This window comes from Setaria italica, chromosome IX (assembly GCF_000263155.2).
Source record: "Setaria italica strain Yugu1 chromosome IX, Setaria_italica_v2.0, whole genome shotgun sequence".
Taxonomy (NCBI): Eukaryota; Viridiplantae; Streptophyta; class Magnoliopsida; order Poales; family Poaceae; genus Setaria; species Setaria italica.
In genome coordinates, this window is record NC_028458.1 from 7,957,683 (window position 1) to 7,981,593 (window position 23,911).

Sequence of the window (23,911 nt, forward strand, 5' to 3'; positions counted from 1 at the left end):
TGGCGCCTGGGTTGATGCCGCTGGCAAAAAAAGATATCGCTCTCGATCCCACCCCGGGTCATCATCAGACAGCAAACGCTCTCACACTGAATAGGCATGAATAAATGCAGAGGAGACATCGCAGGAGTCTAGTTCTGCGAGGGCGCGCGGAGATCGCTACCTAAACGCAGAGTTACCGAGTGCGCAGCGGCAGGGGGTCGACGGGCATGACGGGGCCTGTTCGCTTCAGCTTATTCAGCCAGCTTATCAGTCACCAAACAGTGTTTTTCTCTCACAATAAATCAGCCGTTTCGACTTTTCAGCCGGCTTATAAGCTGAAGCGAACAGGCTCGGATGGAGGCATGAAGTAGGCGCCGCCGCGCACCCCGGAGCTGCACGGGATGGAAGCGGCCGTGCAGCGGGCACGACATCTGGTCGGCCCGGTCCTCGCGCTTCATTTACTCGTGCCTGCACGCGTTCCAGCTGCTTTGATGTCTTGATGAAAAGCGGCGGCCTGAGTACGTATACGTATCCGCACCGCGCGATGCAACGTGCCGCGTACGGCGTACCCCATGACACCGTGACGCCGCAGCCGTTTCTGCTCGGGGGCCGTTCGGCGGCGGGAGGGGACTCGCGAGTCCCAACACCGATGGCACGGGCACCGGGATCGGCATCGCGAAAACGATGGCGCGGCGCGCAGGATCCCATCGGCTCCGCCCGGTTGCGAACGCGCGCGCCGCAGGACGGCGGGACGCCGGGAGTGCCCGTGAAGATGGACGCGTCCAGCGTCCAGATCGATCACCTGCGTCAGTTTCTTCCAGCTTGGAGCACGGTGCACGGGGTGGAGTTTGAGCTGGTCCATGAGAAGTGGGCCCCGGTTGATCCTCAAAATCAGAGCAGGGCAGGCCACAGCTCACTCTGCTAAAGTGCTATTCTGATTTTTTTTTAAGGTCAATCATATTCTGATTTAGTGGCTTCTCTTTTCTGGTTACCTTCGAAAGGTTGGGCGGTTGGCTACCTGGCTTAAAAAAATCTGTACGGAACTGTTCTTTTATGAATACTCCTGAATTGTCCACAATAAGCTCAAGGATTTCAGATTTAACAAAAAATAAGGCTCCGTTTGATTAAAAAAAATCTAAAGTGAAGGCAGGGGATCTGTAGATTCGTTATAATTTGTGTTGCAGGACTTTAGAACGTATGAATCACTTAATATTTGTGAAAAACGCGCAACAGGCTTGGCCGCTTGGAAACCTAATCCAACAAGAAGTCTGAAGCATCATGTAAGCAAATCCAATAGCCTAATCCAACAACCTCTTAAAAAATCTGGCAGCGATCTTAGTAATCTTTTGATGCGGAACCCGCAGATTTGATGGCGCATCAGAAACCATCAAGCCAGCCGTCACTCATCGGGGCGAGACAACTGCCGGCCCGGCTGGCGCCTGGCTCGCCGCCGCTCCCAACAACGATCGCGCGCTCGATCCCATCCCGGGTCATCGTCTGGCTGCAAAGGCGCCCGTCCGTATAGGCATGAAGATCGCAGAGGCGACATCGCAAGAGTTTCTGCTGCGAGGGCGCGCGGAAAAGGCAAGCCAAAAGCAGCTGTAACGAGGGGGGAGGGGGAGGGGGGCGGCGGGCATGATGGGGCCTGTTCGCTTCAGCTTATTCAGCCAGCTTATCAGTCACCAAACAGTGTTTTTCTCTCACAATAAATCAGCCGTTTCGACTTTTCAGCCGGCTTATAAGCTGAAGCGAACAGGCTCGGATGGAGGCATGAAGTAGGCGCCGCCGCGCACCCCGGAGCTGCACGGGATGGAAGCGGCCGTGCAGCGGGCACGACATCTGGTCGGCCCGGTCCTCGCGCTTCATTTACTCGTGCCTGCACGCGTTCCAGCTGCTTTGATGTCTTGATGAAAAGCGGCGGCCTGAGTACGTATACGTATCCGCACCGCGCGATGCAACGTGCCGCGTACGGCGTACCCCATGACACCGTGACGCCGCAGCCGTTTCTGCTCGGGGGCCGTTCGGCGGCGGGAGGGGACTCGCGAGTCCCAACACCGATGGCACGGGCACCGGGATCGGCATCGCGAAAACGATGGCGCGGCGCGCAGGATCCCATCGGCTCCGCCCGGTTGCGAACGCGCGCGCCGCAGGACGGCGGGACGCCGGGAGTGCCCGTGAAGATGGACGCGTCCAGCGTCCAGATCGATCACCTGCGTCAGTTTCTTCCAGCTTGGAGCACGGTGCACGGGGTGGAGTTTGATCGGCGCGGGAGTCCGGGACGTGCACAGGAACACCCGACGTTACAGCGAGCGCCGAAGGCAAAGCAAACCGTGAGCTTCATCGCCTCCTAGCGCTGGCAGGTACAGCTCTTTCTGTGACGCCTTGGGAGCGTCTAACCATTGGCCACACGGTATCAGACTACCAGCGCTGTGTCATTCTAACAAACAGGTAACGTCATGGATCGTGCAGCTGCCAAGTTGGCCGTGCTCTGTTCATAGCTGGACAGGAGGAAGCAAGAGGTCCCCCGTCCCTTCCCGCAGGCCGCGCCACCCAGGCGTCGCAGCAGTGCCTCCTCGTACGGGGTGGGACGGCAGCGCGGCTCAGGGGCACGTCGCGGTGGCATCATCGTATATGCAGCGGCCGCGACAACGATCGCGCGCCGGCCCGCCGGATCGCAGGAAGCGGCGGTCCCCGGACCCCGGCTGTCACCCGCGCCAGTTTCCAACTTGGGGTTGGGGGCGATCGATCTGGACGTGCACAGTGCCCACACGGCGCAGGGCTGCAGTTGCAGCAGATGCGACAGCGCAGCGGCGCCAGATCCCGCGGATTTCTGCTGCGAGGGCACGCACGGGCGAAGGGCGGCGCACCCACACAACTGGGCCCTGGGACGGCCTGTAATCGAAGCAGCCGTGCAGCGCGCACGGTGTCCTTGCCCTTGCTTCGCTCCAATTTTCGCACGCCACCTGTGCTTCCCAAGATCTGTGCTGCTCGTTCATCCAACAGGCAAAAAGCACAACGTGGTGGTAGGCACCTTCTTTTTTTTCTTTGCCAAATCAGTACGCAGGTGGTAGGAACTAGGACGACCTGGAGATGTAATAGATGCTCCAAGCTCAGAGAGATGACTGAGAATGAAATTTCACGCCTGGTACACGTCAGCAACTCCAACCAAGCAGCAAAACGGTCGAACCGGGTACGAACAACCCGACGATCCAACCAACTAGCGGATGGGCACACGTCGTGCAGACTCGGATGTTCTCATGGAAATCTCTTTCCAAGCCTGGCATTGCACAAGCACCAGTATCGAAAAGAAAAAAAAAAGGCCTGGCATTGGCGCGCTGCACATCAGCACACGTCGTACGCGCAGAACCATCAAATCCAAATGACGGCAGATTGCATCTGATCTGAGCTCAACTCTATGCATGTTTCCTTAACCTGAGCTACATGGTCTTCAAAGGAATCCCGGGCTGAACTCTGTGATGTGCCCGTCCAAACTCCGAAGTGCGCAGGTTGCGGTGAAATTTTACACCCCCGCACACATCTCATGCGCCGGATGTTGCACGTCGCCTCCTCCACATCACTGATCGACTACAAGATCACAGCTACTGCGGTGAACGTGCCAGGGATGACCTTTGCATTTGCAACCAGGCTGCAGCTGCTCTCTCAGGAAAAGCACATTTCTTGGGGCCTGAAGAAATACTGGTCCAAGGGTCCCCTACATCAGGAAAAGTAGAAAACCAATGATCAGCAAACTGGAAGCGAAAATGAGCTCAGTTGGAATAGAAGTTTGGGCAGCTGCATGTTCACTAAAGAAAAACTAAACTGCACATAAGTTCTTTTGAATCAAAACAGACTAAATCCAATTTTATTTGAAGGCATATGCATCCGCTTCATGATGTAATAAAGTTCCAAATCCCACTGTCAGTTGATGTATGCTCAAACCTTCAGTAGTTCTAATTATCAGGCATATTTTTTTTAACTGCAATGTGAAACGTAGTTGTTGCAGAAACGTAAACCAAGATTCTTAATTAGAACAAAGTTTCCAGCGTGGATGGTGCATTGGTTGGATTTATTTCTCAGACATCTTTTCAGTGGAAAGATTACAGTTAAGAATGCAAGAAGACAGAAAGATTCTTAATTAGCCTGCTGAGAAAGCAAGAAGACAGAAAGAACACCTCAAGTTAAGAATGCAAGCATACTTTCTTAGAAGTTCCGCTTAAGAGAATTATCCTTGGCTGCGCTAATTGATCCCTTTCCAATGATCACCTCACTCTCATTTACTTAATCGCTTTCTACACTGAATGATTGATAGGCCTGAAGGGATTTTTTAATGTTGCTGTTCATACTCCAACTGCACAGAGAGGACTTCTCTCTGAAGCTTATGCTGCAAGAGCCCCACTTATCTGCAAGTTTGAGACTAGAGCCTGGTTGTGGAGTCCACGCATTGTGATTCTTCAAATGCAGCTCAAAGCACATCTGGTTAAGAACATGCATGACAAAGGTCAGTATACTTAGGAATATGCAGAAGATCTAGGAAGTCGCTGTGCCTGACTGCCTTCTTGCAGCACACGCCCAAACATTGTTGAGAGGCTACCACTGACATTACCAGCCAGCATCACCATCTTCTTCCCTACCCACAGTAAAAGATGGCGACCCATTAGAAGTCAAATTCCAGATTATGTGCCACAACAGAGTCATTGTTCCTCCAAGCATTTGCACTTACCTAAGCATCCTTTTTACTCAAGCTGTTAACAATTAAGTTCTCCGGCGTACTATGCTCTACGATGGTGGCAGTACAAACTTTAGACATTGGCTGTGTCCAGTCAACCACAGCTGACTTTGTCTCCTCACAGTTTATAGACGGTGAGGGTTGAGCTTCAGGATTAATAATATGAGCAGTTGATTGTATAGAAGTACCAGAATTGCCATCATGCTCAAGAGCTGATTTGGAATGACTGGTATGCTCAAAAGCTGATTTGGAATGCTTCAGAGAAGCAGCTTCGCTCTGACGAGCTTTGTCCAATTTTTCTCTCTGTGAGCGCACAGATGACAACAGTTCCTCAGCTTCAGTACATGCTGATTTTAGTGGATTAACAGCAAGGAACAGTGCAAAGGTAATCGATGCGCAAGAGATCAGGGCTACAGCAGCATAAGGAAGTACAATAGGGCTCCCAGTATTTCCTTTCAGGTCATTTGTCCAAGTGCTATCACCAAAAAGAATTTCCGCCGCGAAAATGATATTTGTAAACAGCGTAAGAAGAAATGCAAGCAAGGCCAATATTTGAACATATAGCGATATTTTGTATCTTCCCATCAATAATCTTGATGACGAAACACGGAAAACAGGGATAACAGATGAAGGAAGAAACATAGCCTGGATAACTGGGCACATGATGAGCAACTGATATAACCCCTCGGAACCTGCAACCTTCGCATGGTAGATAGTAGTAATCATGGCAAAAACCTTGGGTAGGATATGATGTGCAAACAGAGGCAATTTAACACCAAAGAGATTCTCTGAAATTATGTCACTTCCAATAATACAGGTCATTGAGATGAGGTGGCCAGAAAAGACAAGGATCACTAATAACACAATTGGTGCCACAGGATTTGTAAATATCTGCAGAATAAAAGAAGCCAAATAAAATTCAGAAAGGAGCTTCAATGCAAACTCCAAGGTCAAAAGGGATAACAGTTTTATTGAATATGCACCAACCATTCCTTAAAAAATTGCACCAACCAGTTCATGTAGAAGCTTAAGCTTCAGGTGAGCAATAAGCTCACTCAACACTACCACATGTCTACTAGAGGATCCATGAGGCCTATGACTTCAGCCAAAATGTATAGAATTATCTTTTTCTAAAAATTGTGCTACTTGAACAATTATCTCGACTCGAACAATAACATACTGAAATTCCATGCACTATCAATCCACACAAAAGCACAAGTTGCCGCACAAAGGTAGGTAATGTAATCATACTAGCAGCTACTCAAGATAACTGCAAATTCAAACATGCAAGGTATAGTAGACATACCACAATAACAAACTCATTGTTATTCCTCGTAATTTTGAGAATTTGATTGCTGCTCTACACTAAAAATGCAAGTGAACAAATGACTCGACGAGTAAGAAAGAAACTGGAGATGTGAACCTGATTCATTAACTGTATTGCCTCTTGAAAGTGAATGGCCATTGCATTTTTTGATTCATCTGCCGCTGAGCTCAGCAGAACATAGTTCACAAGAAAAATCCCAGAAAAGGAGAAAACTATAGAAAAAAGGTGGTCACGAAATAGGGAGCCAAGGGCAAGAACCGGAAATCTTCTCTGAACCTGTGCGTAGGACATCTCAATTAACACATACGAAGCCTAAGCAGATAAAAGTAAGCAGCGAATGAATCAAAGAAAAAAAAATCAGTTTAAAGTGCACCAAAGTCATCTGGCAATTATAACTAAGAATGGGCAACAGATGCTGGAACATACCTGAACAACTGATGAATGAGTATAGAAACTGTGTACTATTATATTTGTGCCAAGTAGCGCCATCAGTGAGTAAGCACTTTCACCACTCAACTTGGGGAACATAACATTCATATTGACAGGGTTTTTTGGATGACTGACTAGTAAACCAAGCACAAAACAAACAAGTGTAAAGCCAGCTACGTAGGTATTAAACATTCCAGCCATCCTCTTGTCCTAGAATGAGCACAAATACAGAAACCATAATTACATGAAGTCCTAAAGCAGGCCATCTTTCTATGATACAGTTATTTGGGGATTTAAAAATTTACCAGAAGGGAGAGCGTGTATGGTAGCAGATTTACTACAAGACTTGTAAACCATATGACTGTGATAGGATCATCGTATTCGAATACAAGTTTGAACCCAACTACTGTGCCTGCAATCTGACAAATGTCAAACGTTACTTAAATGCTCTGGTAAAGTGTATATCATGAGCACGTAAACATCCAGGATAAAGCAGCATCATAAATGATTTTTCTGAAGTTTGTAGACATACCATGGATACTTCGGAAGTTAACAAGGACAGTCCTGCCTGAACCCCAAGAACAACACATATCGTCGGACTGTACTCCTGGTGGCAAATCTATTTGTTCATGTACAAATGTTACAGACAAGTTATAATCTCTGGAAGACTATGACATTATTCCTTTATTTATTTATTAAAAGTATGTCACTGTAACTACAAAACTCAGGACATCTTCAGAAAATTTTGCATCTCAAACTCTAAAAAAATTCTCAAAGTTTTGCCAATCTCTTGAACATTAGCAAGAACCAGTAAGACTACCACGCGGTGGCCCTGATAAGAGCTCTACAACTTGCAATAGCAAGAAAAGGGACTAAAAACCGTACCTCTGCAAGGTTCTTCCCGGTGACCATGCCAATACGACTTGAGAGATACTGACATAGAATGGCCGACAAATTGAAAAACAGCATCAGTAGCACAAGATCATACCCAAACCGAGACCCAGATTCCAACGCAATCACCCACTTTCCGAGGTCAAGATACGCCATCGAAATCAGGAGTGTGGGTCCAAGGGTCCGGAAAGAATCATGTGGAGCATTCCCCGCAGCCAGAGAGTCTATACACCGCACGCCATCCATTGTGCAGAAAACAAGGATGGTCAACAAAAGCCGTTTCTAAAGAAGCAAAAGCTCTCGCTATTATCCTTATCTAAGCTGCACCCATCACAATCCACTACTTTGGTCAACTAGCTTCAGAAAGGAACAGTGCATCATTCCTGCAAATGGCCAACAGCTGTTAGGAGCGAGGGAATAATAGGAGTTTCATTATACGGAAATAGACAAATGGTGAAGGCCTCGTAACCAATAGCCTAATTAGCTAGGCGATCGCAGCCTCGCAGGCTTGGTTGACGGACCCCGAGCGCGAGAAACGGGTGGTGGCTTGCTTATTACCCGCGGTGATGCGACGACCCGAAGATGGCGGGCGGGCGGGCGATGATGAGCGCGGGAACCACCAAACGAGGTCGGAGAAGAGGAGGTCGCCTTCTGGCTAGGTTTGGGGCCTGTAGCCTTGTAGACGCCGTGTGTGGCTGCCCTGGACAGCGCGCGCGATCCATGATGTCCGCGGGCGCGCCGCGCGACGTGTGCAGCGGGGCGACGACGCGTGGCGAGAGGCGAGCTGGGTGGCAGGCATGCAGGAGGGACAGCGGGGCTTGGCAACGGCGGCGTCACGTGGTCCCGCATCCAAGTCGAGCGCAAGCGCGAGGTTGACGGGGACTGGCGGACGGCGGTGACCTGGATCGCCGCCGCGGCGGGCGAAGCCTGCTTGTTCGGCCGAGCGGCTCGAGACTCGAGAGCGTGCGCAGGTGCTGGGCTTGTATGCATGGGCCGCAAAGAAGAGATGGGAGAGGGCCAGTGGAGAGAAAGCTGGCCCAGGTGGCCTGAACCACAAAGAGAATCTTTCGGTGATCCCTGATCAGGCACAACACAACTCAGTGACGTGTCACGTGTGGATCCGTAAACGAATTCCTTAGATTCATGCCAGCAGGAGATAGAGCCTCTCCAACTGTCTACCATGCTCTAGTCTCTAACTCTCTATAATAGGAGTAGTATCATATAGCGACATAAGCTCTGCTCAGGAGTTTACAATGCTGGTTCAGCAAATTATTGCATCTCATGTACAACCTCTAGGCCTCTCATTCGTGTAGCAGATGCAGGGACACCTTTAGCCACTGCAAGAACATCCCCATGCAAAATTAAAAAAAAAAGGAAGTGGCCAACGGTGAAAAGGCTCTCAGGCCCAGGCGCCCAGGACCTGAGAAACAGCAGGCAGCCTAGAACAGTGCTAGCAAAGCGCGAAAAGATGGTAGCACTGTTAATCTCCTCGACGATGCCTTTTCATTTGAGCCCTTCATTCCGGCATTTTCTGCAGTTCTGTGTTCTACTATGATGGCAGTAAAAACCTCTCCAAGAAGCTCTGTCCAATCAACAGCAACTGAGTTTTCACTCCTCGTGGGTTCTGTACGGTGAGGGTGAGCTTCAGGATTAATCATTGTATCAGCAGCATTCAATTGCCCAGAGACCCAATCAGATTCAGTAGTCGAAAGCTCCAATGAACCCTCCAATGATTTCTGATGACCCTCCAATGAACCCCTTGGGACGGTGCCAATGGAAGACCTCTTAAGCTCTCCCTGTGCACAACTTTCCTTTCAGTGAATCCATGGGAACAGCGCCGACACAAGAGCTCTGAACTTCTTCACGTACAAACTTTTCCATATATTTCAGTTTTTCTATAAGTAGTTTCCTATGTTTCCCTCTGTGAGTGCACTGACAGCAACCGAGTCTAAGCTTCATTGCTCGCTGATTTTAGCGGAATAACAGAAAGGAACAGTGTAAATGCAATCGATGCACACGAAATTAGGACTACGACAGAATATGGAAGTACGACGGGGCTTCCAGTGTCTCCTTTCAGGTTGTTTGTCCAAGTGCTATCACCAAACAGAATTTCCGCTGCAAAAATGATATTTGTAAACAGCGCAAGAAGGAACGCAAGGAAGGCCAATATTTCAACATATAGAGATACTCTGTATCTTCCCATCCATAATCTTGATGAGGAAACACGCAGAATGGGTATAAATGATGACGGAAGAACCATAGCCTGGATAACTGGGCACATAATAAGTGACTGATATATCCCTCCAGGACCAGCAACCTTCGCACAGTAGATACTAAGAATCATAGCAAAACCCTTAGGTAGCAGACGATGTGCTGACAGAGGCAGTTTTATACCAAAGAAGTTCTCTGAAATAACATCACTACTAACAAGGCATGTCAATGAGATGATATGGCTAGAAAAGAGAAGGATCACTAATAACACAATTGGTGCCGCAGGATTTGTAAATATCTGCAGAAGACAAGAATCCACAGAATTCAGGAAGGGGCTTCATGTGGAATCCAAACTTAAAAAATGATGGCTGTTTTTATTAAGGAAGAAGTCCATTTTTTACCATCCAACTTTCGTTTCGGTTTGATTTTGACCATCAAAATGCAAAATCAGAAATATCTGACCATCCAACTATAAAAACCGTTCAAATTTGACCATCGAGTTTTGGTGGGTGGTGGTTTCGCTGACATGAACGCCACGTGGTAGTAGGGCTCACATGTCAGGACCGTCTCTCTCCTCTCTCCTTCTCTCCTCTCCCTCTCTTATCTCTCCTCCGCGCCTCCCCTGCATCGTGAGGAGTACCGGCGCCTCATGGCCGGGGCGGGGTCGCCGCCGCTCGCCGCTGGGGCCCGTCGCTAGCCACGCCGCGGATTTGCAGGACCGAGCAGCGCCCGAGGTCGCGGCCGAGCTCCTCCCGCTCGGAGGCCTGGACCCGGGGACGCAGGCTGCGGTGCCCGCGGTCGCCGCTGAGGTCGTCCCGCGCGGACACCTAAGGCTGCCGCGTCTGCGCCGTGCTCGTAGGCCGCCGCGGCCTGGACTAGCGGGTTGCGAGCGGCGGCGCTCAAGCTCCTCCCGCACGGACCCCCTAGATCTGGATCCGCGCCGGGGCCTAGGCCGTCGCGCCTCCGACGCCCCTCACCGCCACGGCCGGTCGCCCCCGCCTCACGCCGGTCTCCGGTGGCCGTCCCGCGCCGCGCCGGATCCGGTGGACTGAGCCCGTGGCGGAGCTCCTCCTGCTCGACCTCCGACGATGCAGGGGAGGCGCGGGGGAGGGCGACCGGCGGCGGAGAGAGAAGCGAGGGAGAGGAGAGGAGAAAGAGTGAGGAGAGAGAGAGAGTCTGACATGTGGGCCCCACCGCCATGTGGCGTCCACGCCATCGAAGCCACCCACCAACACAGCCCGATGGCTAAGGGTGCGTTTGGTACCGGGGACGGGACGGGACGATCCCAAATTTGCTATTTGACAGTGTTTGGTTTGGAGCTACGAGGGATGGGATGCTCCACAAATGGGAATATCACGATGCGGGATGACCCTGTCCGGTCAAAACGAGCGAACGGGGTCATCCCACTTCGAAGCCGTCTAGCTTCGTCTTTCTCCGTTCGGACCAAACTGGCGCGGGGGCTTCTCCTTCTCCGTCTCCGGCGAGACTCCACAAGCGGCGTGGCAGGGGCCCAAGGCCCGCAGGGGCGGGATCTCTAGCGGCGCAGCCTGGGGCCAAGGCTGGCGGGGGTGGGTCCTCTGGCGGCGCGGCCTGTGGCCAGCAAGGCGAACGGGGCCGGCGGGGTCCTCCGGCAGCCGGTGCCCAGGGCCAGCGGGGCGAGCGCCCCCGACGCCGCGGTCGGTGCCCACGGCCAGCAGCACGACCTGTGGCCAGCGAGGCGACCGGGGTCGGTGGGGCGAGCGGGGCTAACTTGGTCCTCCGGCAGCCGGTGCCCAGGGCCAGCGGGGTGAGCACCCCCGGCGGCGCGACCGGTGCCCACGGCCAGCAGGGACCTCCGGCGGGGGCGAGCAGGGACGGTGCGGCCTGGGCGGCAGGGATCTCTGGTGGGGGCGAGCGGGGGCGGCGCGGCCTGGGCGGCAGGGATCTCCGGCGGGGGTGGCGCAGCCTGGGGTGGCAGGGACCTCCGGCAGGCGCAGGAACCGGCTGGCCGGGGCTGGCCTGCAGCGGATGGGGAGATGGGGCTGGTTGGAGAAGATAAGGGTGAGAAGAAAGAAAAGAAAAGAAGATAACATGTGGGTCCCACTAAACACATGCAGTCATCCGTCCCTCATTTTTAATCCATCGTACCAAACAAAAAACTGGGATAAATCCATCCCTCTCAACCAAACATCAGACGAGATGATCCCATCCAAAAAAATAGGAACGGCACCGTCCCATCCCTTCTTGTCTCCAAACCAAACACATGCTAAGGCCCCGTTTGGCACAGCTTTGACTCGTGAAAAAAGAGCTCTCGCTCCTATGGAAAGCAACTTTTTCTGGCTCTGGCTTATTTTGTACGAAAACATTTGGAAAAATGGCTTCTGCTAGCTTTTTAGAATACAAAGAAGATGTCAAATATCCAAAATACCCTTATATTTTTCTCTCTCTCTCTTTTCTTTTTCTTTTTTCTCTTCATTTTCCTTTTCTTTTTCTTTCCTTTTTTATTTCTCTTTCCCCCTCTTTTCTTTTCCCCTCCTCTCTCCTCATCCTATCCCGACCGCCCCTCCTCTCTCCTTATCCGATCCCAGCCGGCCCCTCCTCTCTCCTCCCTCCTCCCTCCCAGACTCTCCCTCCCGGCGGTCATGCCCCCACGCTGTGGCCCCGCGCGAGCGCGTGCACCTGGCGGGCGGGGTGTAGGCGAGGCGCGGCACAGGAGGCGGTGGGGCGCGGCGCAGGGAGGCGGCCGTCGGCGCGTGTGCGCCGGGGAGGAGAGCAGCCGGGGAGAAAGATGGAAAATCACGTACGTGGATGGGGAGAAGCCGGGGAAGCCATTTTTTGCGGCTCATCCCGTCCAGTTGTTTTGGCCAACGGCTTTTGTGCGGTTCAAGGCTCACAGGTTGAAGCTGTTTTCATTTGAGGCGTTTGGTACAGCTTGTGCAAAACGTGCTGCAAGAGCCAGTGGGAGAGCCATGCCAAAGGGGGGTTAAATTGGAACGGTTTTGATAGTTGGGTGGTCAAAGATTTCTGTTTTTGCGATTCGACGGTCAAAATCAAACCGAGACGATACGATAGTTGGATGGTTAAAAATAGACTTCTCCCTTTTATTAAACATGATGCTCAAACAGAAGCTTAAGTTCTTGAAGAACAGTGATCAATATGCTCATAATTCAATGACACCACTTATTTCTGTTCTCCATAAGATCCAGGAGATGAGCTAAAAAAGTATTACAATTATCTTTTTATTGAAATTGTGCAGGCCAGGTCAAGAATACCATATCACAATTCAATGCACCGATGACCAATGGAAAACGCGAAAGCTTAAGTTTTGGGGGGAAGGTAGACACTGTATTCATATTTCAACAAATTTCATACAGTTGCAAATCCAAACATGCGAGTTATAGGAGAAATTCTAGATACCTAACTTTTGTTTTTTTTTTTAACACTGCTCAAACATTAATATGTGTCAGAAAGTGAACAAAGGTATAATAAGAAGAAACTTGAGAGAAACCTGGTGCATTAGCTCCATAGCATCTTGAAAGTTCATGACCATTGTGGCACTGGATTCATCTGCTGCTGAACTCAGGAGAATATAATTCACAAGAAAAATCCCCGTGAATATAAATAATATAGTGAAAAGGTGGTCGTGAAACAGGGAACCAAGGGTAACAACCGAAGATCTCTGAACCTGCACATACGATATGTGAATCAACACACAACAAACCATAGAAGATCAAATAATCAGTGAACGAACCAAGAATAATGTGATTTGGTCTGTCAAAGAGAAGAGGGTACAAAGTAAATTGCAATCACTTGATGTGTTTTGTTAATTATGATATCTTAAAACACTAACAACCTTAACTACCATTTATTTTCTGGATCCATTGTACTGCTTTTGTTAATCAACGCAGTATGATTTCTTGATGAAGATCAATTTATAAAGTAATCGATCATACAACAACAATGCAGAAGACTTGTTCATACTATGAGAACTCTGGCAACACGAACGAACAAAAAATATGCTGCGAATAGGCTGCTTTAGACATGAAAGCAGCAGCATGACCAAACACCAACAATCCTTTCTCTCAAGGAAAAAAAAAACACCAACAATCCTGTTCCTCATCATGATAAAGCATTTTCTTACTATGTATTCATTACATTCAGCACTCTTGTGGTAAAACATGAAACATCACTTTCATTGTAAATGACACATTCAGGATTGATAGGACACAAACTTTTAATGCAAGATAGGTTTCACAAAACTAAGTGCACCAAATCTACGTGTCATCTGAAAACTGTATGCAAGCCTTAGTAACAGATGTTGAAACTTACCTGAACAAATGATGAATGAGTATAGAAGTTGTGAGCTATTATATTTGCGCCAAGAAGTGCCATCAGTGAATAAGCACTTTCACCACTGAGCTTGGGAAACATCACATTCATATTGACAGGGGTTTGGGGATGACTCAATAATAAACCAAGGACAAAACACAGAAGTGTAAAGCCAGCTATGCAGGCATTAAACATGCCAGCCACCCTCTTATCCTAGAATGAGCACGAGCAGGAAACCAGAATCACAGAAGGTCATAAACTTAGAGCAGGTCATCTTTTTATGATGCAGTTATTTTGGGATTTACAGATTTACCAGACGGGAGAGTGTGTATGGTAGCAGATTAACTACAACACTTGCAAAACATATTCCTGTGATAAGATCATCACGTTCAAACACAAGGTTGAACCCCACTCCCACGCCTGCAATCTAAAATAGACAGACGTTAAGTGTTTAAAAGATTAGAGCCATCGACATGCTCCAGTAAGCATTGCTAGAGAAGGAAAAATCTATAGTTTATAGACATACCATGGTTAGCTCAGAGGTTAACAAGGATAGCCATGCCTGAAGACCAAGAACAACACATATCACCTGACTGTACTCCTGGTGGCAAATCTATTTGGTCATGTAAAATTAAAGTAGAAAGTAAGTTAAGATATCCAGAAGCCTATCCAGAAAACATCTTAAGGAAATATAGAATAAAAGGAGTATTTTCTAGATAGAATTTTCCCAAAGCTACAAAGGCTGCTGTCAGATATGAATATCTAACACTTTTTCCTTTTGTATTAAAAGAAAACTGAGAGATTTTAAATAAAACATGTGATCTGTATTCTGTACTGTCATTGTATATATAAAAATTAGGGTTATTGTGAGAAACTTCTGCAGTTTCCGGAGTCCTCCAACCAACCCTGAAGTAAATTTCACAAATAACAATACAGGCACGCAGCAAATAGTAACTATTTCAGTCATATCATGTTCTGTTCAGAAACGTTTTTTTGGGGTGCGGCTCAAGACCAAGACTTTGTATTTATTAAACAGAACTGATACACACATTCTGAAGGGATGAACAGGGGATCCAAAACTTTGTAATTGAAGGCATCCTTGTCTACTCCAAGATAATTGATAGGTACACAGGTGAGAGATTGCCAAATTATCATCATTACTTACATAAGTACTTACAACTCTCGAGGTAATAATGCTAAACTCAATTATACCAGCTAGAACCGGTGAGATATCAGGTGGTGGTTGTGGTGACTGGTGACTGGTATGAGTTCCACAGATTTTAACAGTAAGAAAGTGCTCAGTAAGTTTGTACCTGTGCAAGATTTTTCCCGGTGACCATGCCGATACAAGTTGACAGATATTGACATAAAATGGCTGAGAGATTGAACAGCAGCACCAGTAGCACAAGATCGTACCCAAAACGAGATCCAGCATCCACCGCGACCAACCACTTTCCAAGGTCAATATATGCCATCGAGATCAGAAGTGTTGGTCCAAGGGTTCGGAAAAGATTACGCTGAGCACCCCCAGCGGCCAGAGATTGTATACTCTGCACAGCATTCATGTTGCGGAAACAATGATGATGAGCAAAAGCTCAGTATGGGGGCACACCACTGAGCCTAGGCAGGAGGTAACTTATCAAACTCCAGCCCTCTGCTCTCTGTCTTTATGATCCAAGCAGTCGACTACCACACTCTTCAGAGATGATGACCATCCACAGCTAGCACTGTAAAAACCAGGGCATGCCGTTCCTGATCTAAGCTCCATCCATCACAATCGACATTCCACAATCTTTAGCTTCACAACAAATGAACACCACTGAATTCTTGCAAACGGTTGGTACTACTAGGGATTTGAGGATAATATATACTTATGGAAATGGTGAGCAGAAGCACTGTAGAGGCAACCCTGAACTAGTACAGGGAGTGTCTTACCTTAACACCGAGCCACCTGCAACGGGATCAAAGCACCATATAAGCCAGCAAGTTGTCGGACCAAGAATCCTCTTTCCAATTAAGTGCAGGAATAGCCAAAAAGAACTCAGACACGCTCAAAAAAAGAACAACTAGGTGTAGCTCCGTGCCTGCGAAGAACCAAATCCGTATGACTTACTCCAGATGTTTTTTCTTCTTCTTATACAGTGATAGAAGAACTGAAGAAGACAACTGAAGCCTGCCCTCATCTTATTTGCTCTGTACGGCGCCGATGTGGAGGCCGCCACCGCCAGGCCGGGCGGATGGCGGCGAGCAGTAGGCCATTGTGTCCACTAGACCATCACTGAAACTAAAGGCATGGCCGCCACGTATCGGGGCTTACCGCTTACAGAGATGGAGACATGACACCATGGCGCCGGAACAGGGATGCGGCGTTGTTCCGGAGCGGCGGAACCCTCCACGCCGGAACCGCTCGCCCCAAGGTCGCGTGGCGGCTTACCCATGGCATCTCACAAGGGGACGGAGCGACGGGCCTCGGCGACATATGGTCTGCATCTGAACTGAAATTTCCTGAACCTGAACTGCCGGACTTTCAGGAACCAGGCAAAATGATCCCGGGAAGTCTCAGCCGCAACCTTGCCGTTATTGTAAAAAAAAAACACAGCATTCCTACAATTTTTTTTAGAGCAACAGCATTCCTACAATTTCACATGGTACGGCACCGAAGGCCAAAAAAGTGAGCTGGAGACTTGGAGTTACACTGAACTGTACATTTTTACAACAGGTCTGCTTCAGGAAACAACAACTCATGACGTACATCGGACAACCCTCGGCCGCTTGTTGGGAACATCAAATGCAAAAACTGGGACGGACCAGAGGCCAAAAAAGGAGCAAAGGAAAATCTTGCAACCCATGACACTAGAAGCAGCAAAATAGCACACAGCCTGACAGCCTGTAATGGCTAAGTCGGCCTGCAAAAACAGCATGCAAGAATATGGCCTCCCCCCCCCCTGTTCTAGTGCCCTGCCAGCGTCTTGCTGGAGAGCCTACGTTTGTATCGCTTGAGCACGGAGGCCAGGTTCTCCTTCCCCTTGGGGAAGGCGACGTCTCCAGCTGCCGTGCCACTCCGGCCCTTGCGGCCAGAGACAGCCTGCTCCACGCCCTTGATAACCTCCAGGATCTCAGCAGCCGTGGTGAAGCTGCCGGGGATGGGCTTGCCAACCGTGCCTGCGTTCGTGAGGCAGGCGCACCCCGTTAGGGGTTTCCGGGGCTTGGAGAATGCAGGTTCAATGATTCCCTACATCAAGAATAAACATTTTTCAGAAATATTGGGAGACAAAATGAACCCCAAGAATAAACATGACGTAAAATTCCCAAACTCTAAACGAAGCTGATATATGTCTGATTTTTTGCTTTAATCAATTGGCATGGAACATTTTAAAGGACAATGGAACTTGGTTTAAATATTTTAACAAACTTTGTTGCATTGCCAAGGCACCAGCACAAGTGCACAACCAATGGCGTAATCTATTTCTCAAGTTTATCCCATTTCTAGCAGTAAGAACATGTTCTGTAATTTGCTGAAAAATAGACATGGAGACAGAAGGATCACCTGAAGACGGTTGAGAACGTAAGTATACTTCCCCCAAAGTTCTGGCCTACTTTCCACACGGGAAAGGTCTAGCACCCGATGGATACACCAGACACCGAAACTCACAACCAGGGAAGCCTGCCAAATGCAATAATCTCCACAATTGGGCCCTCTGCACATGGCATTGGCGTCTCTGTCATCACTTGTTTTTTCTTGTGAAACTCTCTCGGCTTCAGAGACTTGATCAATTAGATTTTCATCACAACCGCCGTTTTGACCAAAGAGCCAACCCGATCCTTCCAGCTTCAACAGCTTCATGATGCAAAATCTAAGAGAGCTAACGAGTTCTGCCTCAACCACTGTGTAAGAGAAATCCTCCTTTGTGGCACTACTTGGTCCACGGGCAGTGTTTGCGTCTCTTTTGTTCAACTCTGCACTTGGCACACCAAACAATTGTTCAAATGGCTGCTGCGCCCAAAGGGATTTGGTGTTGATATTCATACTCGACTGCATAGAGTTCTCTCTCTGAGCGTTATGTTGTGAGAGCATGTTAAATGGAGATGAGGACCCGCCCGCTGAGTCCATATACCGTGATTTTTCAGATGCCAACCTACTAAGGTATGACAGATTTGCAGCAGGACCGCCCAAATTTGCTTCATCCAAGAAAGCATTTCTGCTTGCAGCAATAACCTTAGATATGTCAGGTGAACTGTGGTACTTCTTTGAGTAAGCAGATGAGCCTACACTCTCACCAACGTAGGTAGGATCGTAATAAGATCTATCCACTGCCATTGTAGTTAAGCGGTTCAATGTTGGGCTTTGCATAGAGCTAGGTCCCAGTGATCCAAGCACATCCTGGTTACGAGGATTCATCGTAGAGCCAGTAATAGCAGATTCAGAAGATCTAGGAAGTCGGCGTGGGTCCAGTTGAGTGCTTGACTGCAGATTTCGACTTGCATCCATGCCTTTTAAATAGTTTGCTAGGTGATACCCATGAATGGTAGCAGGCTGATAAAACTGGTTATCTGAGTAAGATGGTGCATGGAAATTGGAAAAAAGTTCAGCATTTTGCTCAATGAAGGTTCTGCCAGAACTGGGAATATCTCTGTTTGGTAAATGCGTGCCTTGAGACCAGCTTGGCGAACCCATGGCACCCATCTGGAGCCCAAAACTCAGGTCTGGATTAGAGAGTTCCTTATCACTAGAGTCCCATTTGTTCAGTGCAGTAGCTGACCCACGCATCTCATCTCTCATCATGGGGCTCCTGTAGGCTTCAATGGACAGATTATCTTTTCTCACAGCAGAACCAGCTGCTCTCAAGTCCAGTCCAATAAAAAAGCTGACCCTTTTAGTGCTGGCCTCTTGCGTAAGCTTACCGTGATAATCAAAAAAACACCCCCAGAAATCATCAAGAATTGATGCTAACTGCCTCCTTGCTGCGCGGCCCAGTCCAGGCTGTTTTGAGAGGGTATCAGTACCACTGACATTACCAGCATCAGTGTTCCCCCTGCTCAGTGTAAGAGAAGGTGGATCATCAGAAGTGAAAGAAGGTGCCTTACCTCCAGGATATTTCTCAAATTCCAAATCATGTGAAACATCAGTATCCTTCTGTGTGAAAAAATCTATTTCTACTTGAACAATCTTCTCAGTTGCCCTCTCCACTTTGATATTGTCTGCGGTACTTTGTTCTACTATGGCATCAGTACAAACTTTTGATATTGGCCCTGTCAAATCAGCTTCAACAGATTTTGGCTCCTCACAGAATATAGATGGTGTGGGGTGAGCTTCTGGATTGATTTCCCTATGAGCAGTTGGTGGTTGAGCATCATGATCAGATTCTGTAGAGATTTCAGAACTCTCTGTATGCCCCAAAGCTGATTTCTCATGTCCTTCCAATGAATCCTTTGGAACAGAAGGCCAATGAACCTCTTCATGCGCAACATTTTCCAGATAAGTCTCTTCTCTATGATGAGTAATGTCCGATGTTTCTCTCTGTGGGTGCACAGACAACTCCTGAGTTCCAGCTTCATTACTTTCTGACTTCAGTGGAGTAACAGCAAGGAACAGCGTAAAAGCAATAGTTCCAGATAAAATTAGGACCATGACGGTATATGGAATTAATACAAGGCCTCCAGAGTTTCCTTTGAGGTTGTTTGTCCAGGTGCTATCACCAAACAAGATTTCCGCCGCAAAAATGATATTTGTAAATAGCATAAGAAGAAATGCAAGAGCAGCACATATTTCAGCATACAAAGATATCCTGTAGCTGCCCATTATTGATCTTGATGAGGAAACACGAAAAAGGGGGATAACAGATGAAGGAACGAACATAGCCTGGATAACTGGGCAAATAATAAGTAACTGATATACCCCTTCAGAACCTGCGACTTTTGCACAGTAGATAGTAGGAATCACAGCGAAGCCCTTAAGTAGCAGATGATGCGCAGAATGAGGCAGTTTAACGCCAAAAAAGTTCTTTAAAATCACATCACTACCAATAATAGATGTCAATGAGATGATGTGGCTCGAAAAGAGAAGGATCACTAACAACACAACTGGCGCTGCAGGACTCACAAACATCTGCAGGAGATAAAGATATACATGAACTCAGCAAGGAGCAGTAATGCAGAATCCATATTCAAAGCCATGGTACTTTTACTGAATTACATGCTGTAATGCCCACAAGACACGTAAAGGTGACGGACTGATCCACACGCCACTGGCTCCTCTAGCTGTTGGCCCGACAGTTATATAAGTTAGGTCAGTAAGGATATTACCCGGTATATTTACATTAGACGGCTATCTCTTTTAAGGTAGAAGGTCCATCGACATGTTTTAGTAAGTTTGGATGTGCTAGGAGGTCCCAACTATAAATATATGAGCAGGGACTCATTATTCATCAAGTTAAGAAAAGAGGATTCCCTACCAACAAGCTCTCAAGCCACACCTAGTTCACTCGAAAGCGTAAACTGCTGAGGAAAGGTGGACAATATACTCGTACTCTTAACCATTTTGGACAATTGCAAACAATCCAACAGAGATATGCTAGAGATCCTGAACTTCTGAGTTCGATTGCTGCTAGAATACTAATAGTAATAGGCAGTAGCACAAAGGGCTTGACAGATAAATAGAAATTGGATGCACCTGGTTCATTAACTCTATACCATCTTGAAAGCTGCTGAGTACTATGTTAGTGGATTCATCTGCCGCCAAGCTTATTAGAATATAGTTCACAAGAAAAACCCCAGTAAATATGAATAATAGAGAAAACAGATGGTCATGGAACAGGGAACCAAGGGTAGGAGCTGGAGATCTTCTTTGAATCTGCAAATATGATATCTGAATTAACATACAACCAAGGCAGATCAAGGAAAGTGATCTGTTTTATCAGAATGGAATGGAGACTACGAAAGTATAATGCAATGATTTGATGTGTAGATTTTAAGGAAAGATCTGAATGGTTGAGTGAGTGGTTATGCAATTTGAGTATGACAATCCAGTAAGACTTCTAGTGTGTCATTAATTAGTGCCCTCTCTATACATTCGGGGCCCATCAGGCTGTCACTGATGAAGGTGATCTGAAATAGTCAAGGATTTAACAGGGATCATTGATGAGTATCAAAATATGTTTATCTGTTTCTTTGCTTCTCTTTTGAGCTGAAACAGTTGGGAGACCGCTACGTTTCTCTGTTTGAGATTCATTATCACTCAGGTTATCAAGTTACGGACTGTAAATGACATGCTACCAAAGATAGTTTCATTGTCAGTCACCAGAAACTATAGTAGATAGTGTTTCTAATGATGTGTTATATAAGAATTCTGCCATAGGTGGAAAATAAAGCACCTTCAACTGAATAAAATTGAGGTCCTGGTAGTATAATTTAATTATTGGAAAGTCACATACACCATAGAAGACACATCCAGAAAAAGGAAACGATACATCACCCTTTTATGGAAGACAAGTTTGGCATGGTGTAGCACAACAAATGTAAATCTATATGTGCTATGCCGTTATCTGATAATTGCAACTAATCACGAGCAAGAGACAGCTTGATTTACCTGAACCACTGATGAATGAACATAAAAGTTGTGTGCTATTACATTTCCGCCAAGAAGTGCCATCAGTGAGTAAGCATTCTCACCACTCAACTTGGGGAACATCACATTCATATTGATGGAGACTTTTGGTTGACTGACTAACAAACCTAGAACGAAACAAAGAAGCGCAAAGCCTGCAAGGCAAGCATTGAATGTTCCAGCCATCCTCTTGCCCTAGAATGGGCACGCACACAAAACCAGAAATACATAAGGTATTAGAGCAGGTCGTCCTTATATGATGCAGTTCTTTGGAGTGATTAAATTTACCAGATGGGAGACAGTGTATGGTAGCAGATTAACTAAAACACTTGAAAAACATATGCCTGTAATGACATCACCATATTCAAACACAAGGTTGAACCCAATTGCTATGCCTGCAACCTGAAATAGACAAAAGTTGTTAGAAAGATGGGAGCTAGTTCCATGATCTGGTAGACTTTACTCTAGAAGTAATGTATGCATAGCATGAGCAAATGAATATCCCCTAAGGAAGCATTGACAGAATATAGACTCGTCCAAAGTGTGCAGGCATACCATGGTTAGTTCTGCAGTAAATAAGGACAGTCCTGCCTGAAGACCAAGAACAAAACAGATTGTCTTACTGTACTCCTGGTGGCAAATCTATCGTTCATGTAAAACTAACACAAGTAAGATGCTAAGAACAGCAGAAGAATATGCTGAAATAGCTGAAGAAAATGTACATCACATAATTATTTTCCCAACAGAACTTAAACTTCAAACTACAAAGTTGGTAAATAGATGTTAATTCATGAGAACGAGGTTCCTTGTCTTCTGTTAAAAAAGGGGTAAATCTGAGAGGTTTCAAAACACACACACGCACGCGCACCAAATCATCCATTCAATCTCCAGAGGAAAAATAACACTGGCACCACAATGTTGTACTGTCATAGTTATCTCTTCTGTGGTGAGTCCTATTCTATAACCATCATGTTTTGCTGCAACAAGTGCAAAAATATTTTCTTTTACACCACAGTTTTTAATTTCATATAATAGCAGTAATGAAACCGTCCCCAAGGAACATGAACATGAAACCTGGCACTTGTTTGATCAAATTAAGCAGCCCTCTATCTACTTGAAAATGTTTGCTTGACTCAAAGGTGATTTGTGAAATTAAGATCTCGACATACATATAAAATACCAAAAATCTCAATTTTCTGTTAATATCTTGTACTATCAGCTACAATCGGGGTTATCTCTATGCAATAGTCCTGGTGAGAATTCTACTAAGTAAGAAAGGACTAACTAAATTCGTACCTCTGCAAGATTCTTCCCTGTGACCATGCCGATACAAACTGACTGATACTGGTATAGAACGGCTGTGAAATTGAAAAGTACCACCAGCAGCACAAGATCATACCCAAACCGAGATCCAGTATCTACAGTCGACAACCACTTTCCAAGGTCAATATACCCCATTGAAATCAGGAGTGTCGGCCCAAGGGTTCGTAAAAGGTTATGCCGGCCATCACCAGCAGCCAGAGATTCTATGCTCCGCACACCCTCCATGGTGTAGAAATAACGGGATCAGTCTGGATCCACACCTTCGAACCAAATACCCAGCTGCTTATCAAGCTCAGGTCCTCGTATTATCTACCTTGATCCAATCCTCCAAAACTGATGACCACAATTGACAAAGAATAAACACTACATAATTGTTGCAATGGTTGTGGACTGTGAGAATATGATGTGTTTCCTTATACCGAAATGGTGAGACGCATAGCAGAGTTAATCATGGGTGACCAGGCCGAGTATCCTCCCAACCGGACACGAAAATCCAGCCTTTCCCACCACAACTATTCCAGAACCACACCGCCGCCGTATTGAAGCAGCAACACCTAGGGGGCCGACCTGAAACAAGATCAAGGCACCATATGAGGAGGGGAAAGCAAACCGAAATCAAGCACTCCGCTCTTCTCAAATGATGAGAAACGAAAATTGCGGCAGCGAAACGTCGGACCAAGGAGCACTCTTTCCAGCTCAGCGTAGCTCAGTGCCTCGAATCAGTTTTGAACCAAAAAAGAACAAGGAACCTTTTCTTTTTTTTGCTTGGGATTCACCAGCCACCGAGGACTCCGAAAAGCAAAACGGTATCGTACCTCGGTAGTCGGGTGGCGGCGGCGAGCAAGGACGGCCGGCGGGCGCCAGCGTGGGGCGGAGGCGGGACGCGGCCGAGGCGGGCGCGACGCGAGCAAGAGCAAGGATGCGGCGGCGGCCAGCGTGGGCGTGAGTGAATAGGATGTACTACGTCGCGAGTAGCCGACTAGCGAAGCGGATTGCGGCGCGGGTGTGGAAGAGTCGGGCGGGGGGCTGTGGCCGGAGGCCATTGGTTTCGCCGGGTCGGCTGTTTCAGAATGGATTCGACGGCAGTGAATCGTATGATGATTCAGGGGTGCGC

The 23,911-nt window shown here is 47.5% G+C and overlaps 3 protein-coding genes across 3 annotated transcripts; all 3 read right to left on the reverse strand.

Annotated features, from left to right (window-relative positions):
* Window positions 1–3,133: 3,133 nt before the first annotated feature.
* LOC105913560 (protein ETHYLENE-INSENSITIVE 2) lies at window positions 3,134–7,676 on the reverse strand. Its single transcript, XM_012848913.2, has 8 exons — window positions 7,347–7,676; window positions 6,994–7,080; window positions 6,767–6,880; window positions 6,459–6,671; window positions 6,129–6,308; window positions 4,700–5,596; window positions 4,152–4,606; window positions 3,134–3,691 (listed from the first exon to the last, which is right to left on the reverse strand). Exons 1-6 carry the CDS (start codon window positions 7,596–7,598, stop codon window positions 4,700–4,702), a joined length of 1,743 nt encoding a protein of 580 aa, XP_012704367.1. The 5' UTR covers window positions 7,599–7,676; the 3' UTR covers window positions 3,134–3,691; window positions 4,152–4,606.
* Window positions 7,677–8,581: 905 nt separating this feature from the next.
* Window positions 8,582–16,377, reverse strand: LOC101778665 (protein ETHYLENE-INSENSITIVE 2-like). The gene is made up of 6 exons (XM_022823297.1): window positions 15,185–16,377; window positions 14,398–14,484; window positions 14,185–14,298; window positions 13,872–14,084; window positions 13,051–13,227; window positions 8,582–9,861 (listed from the first exon to the last, which is right to left on the reverse strand). Exons 1-6 carry the CDS (start codon window positions 15,434–15,436, stop codon window positions 9,301–9,303), a joined length of 1,404 nt encoding a protein of 467 aa, XP_022679032.1. The 5' UTR covers window positions 15,437–16,377; the 3' UTR covers window positions 8,582–9,300.
* A 184-nt stretch (window positions 16,378–16,561) lies between these two features.
* On the reverse strand, window positions 16,562–23,888 carry LOC101755257 (protein ETHYLENE-INSENSITIVE 2). Its single transcript, XM_004982021.3, has 9 exons — window positions 23,613–23,888; window positions 23,217–23,364; window positions 22,771–23,130; window positions 22,030–22,116; window positions 21,763–21,876; window positions 21,457–21,669; window positions 20,542–20,721; window positions 17,419–19,977; window positions 16,562–17,103 (listed from the first exon to the last, which is right to left on the reverse strand). Exons 3-9 carry the CDS (start codon window positions 23,020–23,022, stop codon window positions 16,822–16,824), a joined length of 3,687 nt encoding a protein of 1,228 aa, XP_004982078.1. The 5' UTR covers window positions 23,023–23,130; window positions 23,217–23,364; window positions 23,613–23,888; the 3' UTR covers window positions 16,562–16,821.
* Window positions 23,889–23,911: the final 23 nt, after the last annotated feature.

Coding starts and splice junctions, on each gene's coding strand:
- LOC105913560 (XM_012848913.2), bottom strand. CDS start 7,598: ATGGATGGCGTGCGGTGTATAGACTCTCTGGCTGCGGGGAATGCTCCA. Junction 6,881..6,993: donor TAACTTCCGAAGTATCCATG/GTATGTCTACAA, acceptor GACATTTGTCAG/ATTGCAGGCACAGTAGTTGG. Junction 5,597..6,128: donor CAATACAGTTAATGAATCAG/GTTCACATCTCC, acceptor TTTATTCTGCAG/ATATTTACAAATCCTGTGGC.
- LOC101778665 (XM_022823297.1), bottom strand. CDS start 15,436: ATGAATGCTGTGCAGAGTATACAATCTCTGGCCGCTGGGGGTGCTCAG. Junction 14,485..15,184: donor CCGGGAAAAATCTTGCACAG/GTACAAACTTAC, acceptor ATGACCAAATAG/ATTTGCCACCAGGAGTACAG. Junction 14,299..14,397: donor TAACCTCTGAGCTAACCATG/GTATGTCTATAA, acceptor TGTCTATTTTAG/ATTGCAGGCGTGGGAGTGGG.
- LOC101755257 (XM_004982021.3), bottom strand. CDS start 23,022: ATGGAGGGTGTGCGGAGCATAGAATCTCTGGCTGCTGGTGATGGCCGG. Junction 22,117..22,770: donor CAGGGAAGAATCTTGCAGAG/GTACGAATTTAG, acceptor CATGAACGATAG/ATTTGCCACCAGGAGTACAG. Junction 21,877..22,029: donor TTACTGCAGAACTAACCATG/GTATGCCTGCAC, acceptor TGTCTATTTCAG/GTTGCAGGCATAGCAATTGG.